Source organism: Chaetura pelagica, unplaced genomic scaffold (assembly GCF_000747805.2).
Source record: "Chaetura pelagica isolate M959 unplaced genomic scaffold, ChaPel_1.0 scaffold938, whole genome shotgun sequence".
NCBI lineage: Eukaryota > Metazoa > Chordata > Aves > Apodiformes > Apodidae > Chaetura > Chaetura pelagica.
In genome coordinates this window covers 112,298-120,124 of record NW_009954221.1, presented here as the reverse complement: position 1 = coordinate 120,124, position 7,827 = coordinate 112,298, and the positions used below count along the sequence as shown (strand labels likewise).

At 58.7% G+C, this 7,827-nt stretch overlaps 1 protein-coding gene across 1 annotated transcript in view; it reads right to left on the bottom strand.

The window, feature by feature from the left end:
* CLIC2 (chloride intracellular channel 2) overlaps positions 1-6,419 on the bottom strand; it is a 7,737-nt gene extending 1,318 nt beyond the window's left edge. Inside the window, exons 1-3 of the mRNA XM_010003433.1 lie at positions 6,366-6,419; positions 1,192-1,301; positions 980-1,105 (exon numbers count right to left, since the gene is read on the bottom strand). Coding sequence (XP_010001735.1) covers positions 980-1,105; positions 1,192-1,301; positions 6,366-6,419 — 290 coding nt within the window. The remainder of the gene's footprint in view (positions 1-979; positions 1,106-1,191; positions 1,302-6,365) is intronic.
* Positions 6,420-7,827: the final 1,408 nt, after the last annotated feature.

Sequence of the window (7,827 nt, the reverse complement as noted above, 5' to 3'; positions counted from 1 at the left end):
GATCCTGGTGTCAGTGCAGGTAGGGATGGAGGCAGAGGTCCAGCTGCCTGGTCCCCAGCTGCAGTATCTCCTGGGATGTGATGCCTGGGGCTGGTACTGGAGGATGCAGGTGATGTTAGCTGGTTACGGAAGAACAGTGATGCTTTAAGCGACTGTGTCTAGCACCTGGGAGATGTGTTATTTTGGGTATTTGCTAGGGGAAAATCACAGGGCAGGAACTCTAAGCTTTGGGGTGGCTGGAGGCAGCCGAGCTGTGCCTGCAGGCAGCTCTGGCCCAGCAGGAGGATGCACGTTGGCACAGGAGGGTTCTGGGGAAGCCAGAAGCTCCCATGACTTCCTCAGGAACAGGCTGTTTGCTGCTGTGTGTCAGGGTGGGTGCCTCCAAGGAGCAGGATGGCAAATGCTTTTGAAGCTTCCCCGTCTGCAGCCAGTGGGGACTTGTGGCCACGCAGGGCAGCCAGCCGAGCTGTGCCTGCAGGCAGCTCTGGCCCAGCAGGAGGATGCACGTTGGCACAGGAGGGTTCTGGGGAAGCCAGAAGCTCCCATGACTTCCTCAGGAACAGGCTGTTGTTTGCTGATGTGTGTCAGGGTGGGTGCCTCCAAGGAGCAGGATGGCAAATGCTTTTGAAGCTTCCCCGTCTGCAGCCAGTGGGGACTTGTGGCCACGCAGGGCACAGGGTGGGCTGGCTTGGGGTGCAGGCAGGGCCCAGCCTGGGCCCAGGGGGACCCCCGGCAGGCCCCCGGACCAGCTGCTGCTGCACTCAAGCACGGGTGCTGGGTTTGGTTCAGCTGAGTGTGTCAATATGAGTAGGCAAAGAGTTTCCCCCCCATCTCAGCATCAACTGCCACAGCCAGCTGCAAACCCACCAGCTCCTAGGTGGTCCTGTACCCAGGGACCTCCTTGCTGCCCCCCAGCCCTGCTCACACCAGGGGACTGCTGCTTTTCCTCCCTCAAGGGAAGAAACAAGCTGGCACTTACATGGGTGGGCCCAAGGTCTGCTCCAGGAACTCCTCAATCTTAATGAAGTCTGTTTTCAGCTCCTTGTTGAACAGCAAGAAGGGTGGGTTGGTGCCTGGCGCTAAATCTTTCAGCTCCTCAGGTTTCCTGGAGTGGAGAAATGGAGAGGAGTCAGAGCCTGCAGCCTGTCTTGCCCCACTGTTGCCATAGGGCTGGGCTGTGGTGCCTCTCACCTGGTCATGTCCACCGTGGTGACATTGAACTTGACCCCTTTGAGCCACAGCACCATGAAGAGGCGCTGGCAGAAGGGGCAGTTTCCAATGTTTTCTCCATCCAGACCAGCCTGCCAGGAAAGCAGAGAAAGGAGGATTTAACCCATTGGCTCACCCAGCCCAGGTGAGATGCCTGGAGGTGAGGAGCTGCTGGTGCTGGTCTTGAGAAGAAGGTACACAGAGGGCTTGGCCTAGCACCCCAGCACTGGAGGCTGCAGGGAGTCCCTCCAGCACCAGGGCTCAGCTGTAGGACTCCTGAGACATGGCAGGGAAGTATATGGGAGCATCTTCAGATCCTTCCCAGAAATGTGAGATAAAGCGGGAAGAAGAGGAGAAAGGGGCAGGGGAGGGAGGCTGAGGGTGATTGTTGATGGATGGGAGGAAGGGAGGGTCCCTTGGCTGAGAGGCCAGCCTGGAGAGGGAGGCGAGAGGGGAAATGTGCTCATGTTTGCCAGGAAAAGAGCAGTTTGTTTTTGTGTGCTGTTAGTGTCTGCCTCTGGTTTTGTTTGCATTTAACAAACCCAGGCATGACTCCCCCGGGTTGCTGATGGCCGAGAACCACCCAAGCAGCCTCCTTGGAGAGAAGGGGCTGTGGCTGGTGGGGCTGTGCAGAGCTGGACCCACGCTGGCATCCCACCCAGCACTGGTGGGGCATGGAGCTGCTGTCAGCCCCAAATGCTTGGCCCATGGGCAGGAAACCCCTGCCTGTCCCTGCCAGCCCCTGCCTGCCCTCCTGCACAGCCACAGTGGCTCAGCACTCAGGAGGCTCCTCTGTGACCAGGGTGGGGTCAAACAGTGGTAGGGATGCAAGACAGGAAAGAGGTTGGACCTGAGTCCCTGCCTGAGTCCCACCAGGGCTCCCTCATCAGATGATACCTATTCAGCAACCCCAAGGGAAAGTGGCAGTAGGCAGAGCAAAGCCCATTTCCTCACTATGGAGCAGCCAAAAACATCCTTCACAAAAAGGACTGAAGCTCCTCAGGAGTTTGGTCAGGAGGAAGGGGGCAGGCTCCCCCAGCACATGAAAACCAGCGCGAATGCTGCTCAGAGAGGGAAGTTGTGCCACAGTACAAGAGATAAAATGGCTCACAGGAAACTCAACTTCTTCAAGAGAATGAACTGCCAGGAAAAGAGCAGTTTGTTTTTGTGTGCTGTTAGTGTCTGCCTCTGGTTTTGTTTGCATTTAACAAACCCAGGCATGACTCCCCCGGGTTGCTGATGGCCGAGAACCACCCAAGCAGCCTCCTTGGAGAGAAGGGGCTGTGGCTGGTGGGGCTGTGCAGAGCTGGACCCACGCTGGCATCCCACCCAGCACTGGTGGGGCATGGAGCTGCTGTCAGCCCCAAATGCTTGGCCCATGGGCAGGAAACCCCTGCCTGTCCCTGCCAGCCCCTGCCTGCCCTCCTGCACAGCCACAGTGGCTCAGCACTCAGGAGGCTCCTCTGTGACCAGGGTGGGGTCAAACAGTGGTAGGGATGCAAGACAGGAAAGAGGTTGGACCTGAGTCCCTGCCTGAGTCCCACCAGGGCTCCCTCATCAGATGATACCTATTCAGCAACCCCAAGGGAAAGTGGCAGTAGGCAGAGCAAAGCCCATTTCCTCACTATGGAGCAGCCAAAAACATCCTTCACAAAAAGGACTGAAGCTCCTCAGGAGTTTGGTCAGGAGGAAGGGGGCAGGCTCCCCCAGCACATGAAAACCAGCGCGAATGCTGCTCAGAGAGGGAAGTTGTGCCACAGTACAAGAGATAAAATGGCTCACAGGAAACTCAACTTCTTCAAGAGAATGAACTGGTTCCTCAGCTGCACGTGAACCGTGGTCCTCCAGCACACGTGTCAGCCCTGCTGCAGCAGGGAGGAGCAGCAGGGCTCATGCCAGCTCCTTAGCAGATGCAGAGACCTGTTCCTGGCTCTCCTGAGCTGGAGGGAAATGCTACAAGTCTGTGGACTCAGTGCTCAGCTTCTCTAGGAGAGAAACACCAGCCCCAACCTCACCCTATGGGAGAGGTAAGCTGATCAAAACAAAACCCCAATAACCTGAGTGGTCACCTGGAAGTGAGGGTCTGCTTTTCCACTATGGCAACAGCTTTTAGTCCTTCCAGAGGAAGGGAAATTCCATTTAAGCAGTATTTCCTATGCTTAGCTGTCATGAAATGATGCTCGTGAGAAAGGAAATGGGAACTCAGAATGTACTGATTATCTGGGAAATTCCCAGAGGTGAGGATGGATTCACACATGAGGTTTTTTGCTGGCTATTAATAAGAAATGTTCCTGCATAGCTGCTGCCCAGGAGTGTCCTGTGTCAGCTTGTAACACATAAGGTGTCTTTGGTAATGGATAAAGTTGTGTATCAGATGTCCTGGGAGGGAGCTGGAGGGCAGAGTCAGGAGCAGCCACGAGGGCCACCAATGGCACAACAGCAGGGCCCCCCTTCCCCTCTCCATCGTTGCTGGTACCTACAAGCCAAAACCAATGCCATCCTTTGGAGCACCAATCCCACAGAGCTGCTTTTGTAGCTGCCCAGCAGGAGGACCAGCCCCTGCCTCCCTGCTCTCTGGCAATGGCCCTTGCTGGTGGCAGAGAGGACTGGCCTGCACTCCCCTTTGCTTCCCTGGCACAGCACAAGGCTGGCACTGAGGGGGCTTCATTGCCACTTATCTTGGTGGCCCCACAGGAGGCAGTGAGTGGCCCTGGCAGAGCGGGAGGGGATGGTTGGGTGGATGGGGTGTCCCTCACCAGGGCTGGTCTGGCTCGGGCTCTGCTCTCCTGCTTTGGGCTTCTCTGTGCTTGTCTTGTAGCTCCAGCCTCTGAGCAGTGCCGGCTGGTTTTCCCCTTGGCCTTTGGAGGTGGGGAATTCTGGACTAGAGTGAAAGGAAAATCAGAATGGCCTCTGCAGAGGAAAAAAAGATTGAGCCAGCCCCATCCTAGGTTGCTCAGAGTCATCTCTGTCTGGAGGAAGTGGAGGGCAGCTCCCCAGCACAGGCACTGCTGGGGGCACTGGGCTGGATCATGGCCCTGCCAGCACCCACCTGCTGCAGGGAGAGCCCCCCACAGCCTGGGGAGCCCAGGGGAAGGGGCCTGGGGCAGTTGGCAGCCCCACACCCAGCAGCAGCCGAGCAGTGGGGAAGCCATCACCCCCCACTTCCTTCTCCCCAGGGAGCCTCTTCCTCTGCACTGCGGCAGGGAGACCCCCCCCCCAGCACCAGCCGAGCGGTGGGAAAGCCATCACCCCCCACTTCCTTCTCCCCAGGGAGCCTCTTCCTCTGCACTGCGGCAAGGAGAGGGCGGGGGGCAGAGCCTGCACACCCCCAGAGTGACTGTGCTCATGCTTCTCCCCTCTGGGTGGGGGATAAACCCAGCATGGGCTGGTACTCCAGGGATGTGCAAGTATTCAGCCCCAACACTCTGAGGCCTCCCAGGGCTGCACGAGGCATCAAAACCCCAAAGTTACTGAGCAGTTACTGAGCAGTTCCTGTGGTTTCCTCCTCTGTGAAATGGCATGAAATGTGTGTGTGGGGGGGGAGCTCTGCCTGCTTAAGGCACTACTGAGAGCCCAGCACCCACCAGGACCTGCCCATGGTTCCTCCAGCCACACTGAAAGCTGGGGTGCAGCCTCGGGGGGTGGCAGAGTGCCTGGAGGGGCTGGGGATCAGAGCCTTGAGAGCGCCCCGGCTGGAGGAATGATGCTCTCAGCAGGACCACAGCAGGTTGAGACATTGCCAGCCCTCTGAGGATCCTGAGGGTGATGTGGGAGCTGCTTTGCACCCTCCCCGTTCTCACCAAGTGAACTGCAGCCATTGCCCCGTGATTTTGGGCTATCGCAGCTGTGCCTCCTGGCAGACCCGGCCCGGGAGAGGTGTGGTGCCCGTGGCACTGGAGGGCCCCTGCTGCAGCTGCCACCTCGGGCAGACTGGGTCCTGGATGGTAGGAGGAGGCACAGCATTGATTTGTTAACAGATGGGCCAGAAGGGGTGTTTTTCATGCTAAATTAAGGTGTAGGGGAAGTCCTGACGATGCTGCTGCTTTGTTTTCTGTTTCTCTTCCCTCTAAAAAAACCCTTGACTGTGCTGCCACCATTGCAGCCCTCTCATGTATAACTTTCCTCCTCTCTCCAGGCTAAGGAAAAAGCGGAGCTAAGAAGGGAATTCAAGTCCTGAATTACCTTCACCAAGAAAGCACACTTCTCTGGATTTGGCTCAGCCGAGCTTGGTGCCTGGTAAGCACCACTGTGACCATGGTTTTGGCAAGGGGATGTAGGAGACCCCTCCCATGAAGATTCAGATAATCTTTTCCAACATGTATTTCCAATGTATTCTCCAGCATGTATTTCCAGGAAAGCTGGGGGCTCTGGCCAGGCACCAAGCTGCCCTAGGAGGAGAGGAGCAAAGCACACAGGGCTGAGCAGCTGCAGGGACAGTGTTGGGACACCAGCTCGATGTGGTGGCACAGGGGGCATTGCCACCCCTCACAGCTACTGTCACTTGACATCACGTCCCAGGGCCCTGCTGGCATCGCTGCTGGCATGCACAGTTACCAGCCACCTCCTCTCTCTCTACACCCTGTGTATCCACTTCCAGATATTTCAACTCGAGTGCTGAAGTGTTCCAGGGGACGTTTTCAGAAGATTGCTTAATGGGAGGGGGGAGCGTTTTCCAGCGAACAATCCCCGGGGCTGCTGCGCGAAGCCGCCCCATCCCGCCCACCCGCGGCTCCCGGGCCGTCCCGGCTGCGTTTCGCAACCCGGCTCGCAGGAGGAGCTGGAGTGGTGGCTCTCAGCCTTCTGCTTGCCATTCCCAGGCTGGGGCTTGTCTTATCTGGGTTTCGGGTGATGTGTGTGTGCCCGCTCCTTCATCACACCAGCTGCTGGCTGTCCTGTGCCCCCGGGGGCTGCGACCCCTGTGAGACCAGGGCATCTTCTAGGATGCTGGGCACGACACCCCACCAGTCCCCGTGCCACCGGCTGGTCCTCTCCTCTGAGCAGCCTTCACAGCGAATGATCCCAAACTTGGTACCCACCTCCAGTGTCCCGAAACATGAAGACACCCACAAATTTCCTCCAGCTATGCCCAGCTGGAGCCTGGTGAGGACCAGCCTGCGGAGAACCGCCAAGGAGCAACCATCTGCCTCGGGACCCACCTTTACGAAGAGCTCGATCTCTGGCTCCTTGGCGGTGAGCTGCCGACTCTCCATCCCGGCAGCGTGAGGAGGGATCACTGCTGTGGTGAGTTGGTTCGTCCTCTGCGGAGCACGGTCGGGGGAGGCTCTGGCAGGGCTGGGGCTTGTCCTTGCCCTTTCCTGCCTTTTGAAGCGGGGAGGAGCGATGGGGTGTGCGCCGAGACCCGCCGGCGGGGAGGGGGAAGCTGCGGGGCCTCCCAGCCGTGACTCAGCACGGGTCTATCTGAACAAATTCACGGGTCCCCTTCCAGTCTATCGCAGCGGCCCAGGCGCTGCTCCGGAGCCGTGGGCTGGTGGCCCAGGCACCGCGAGCGGGGGGGTTGCAGAGGAAGCGTCTCACCCGCCGCTCCTCGGGCTGCTCCGGGCTGGTCTTGCCCCCTCCCCATCTTCCCACCCTTGTGCCGGGACACCGGCGCCCCAGGGCTCGCCACTTCTGTATCTCTTAGGGGTCAACTGAGCTGACCTTTCCACTGCCTTCCCGGCTACTGCTACTGCACCGCGACGGGGAGGACGGAGGGTCCGGCTCCTCTCCCTGCCCACCTCCCCAGGGCTCCCCGGGTGGGCTCCTCCAAACACCAAGGAGCAGGGCTAAACAGGGCAAGGGCTCCGTGAAGCCAAGTGGGGCAGCCTGGCCGCCTGCCACGGGCTTTTTGCAGCTGGCCAAGTGCTGCCAGGATGCAGGAAGGATTGCAAAACAGCCAGGGAGGGAAAGCAAAGAGGCTGGAGCATGTCGGGGTGCAGCGGGGAACCCCAAAGTGCTGCTGGCAGCAGCCCAGTGCGTGGCTGGGTGATGGGAAGGGATGTCTCCAGGGCTGCTCCCCGGCCGGGCCCCATTCCTGGAATTTGGGCTGTTTTGCAGGAAGGATGACCAGCTTGCTTCCCTCCTCAGGATGGGAGGGAAACGTCTCCGTCAGATGGTCCTGGCTGCTCTCCCAGCAGAGAGAGATTCCCTGCACCCATGGGCTTAATTCCTCTCTTGGGCAAGCCCCGCCTCACACCGTGGGACCCCGTAGCTGGTGCCAAGCTTTACTTAGAATGGGGATCCTGATTGCTTGATTCAGCCCCTCCAAGGTCGGGTAAGCTCAGACTTTCCTAAAAAAATAATCAAATCCTGGTAAGAAAGAACCCGCGTCGAGGACGTTATGCTGTGAAATGATTTTTCAGGCAGAAGAGGGGTCTCCCTGAGCGATATCTTTCTCTGCAGCACAGAAGGGGCTGGGCGGGGGGATATTTCTCTTCCTGCCCCATCAGAGCTTTTGGAGAACTTGTAGCTCCACCCAGTGGGACAGGAAACTCCGCCTGATGTTCTGGTGAGGGACGAGTTACTGGCGTGGTGAGTGCTGAGCGGGGCCGTGGCAGCACGCTCAGCACAAGCTCAGTTCCCGTCACGTTCCGCCCCCCCGCGGACCCCCAGGAGGTGTGT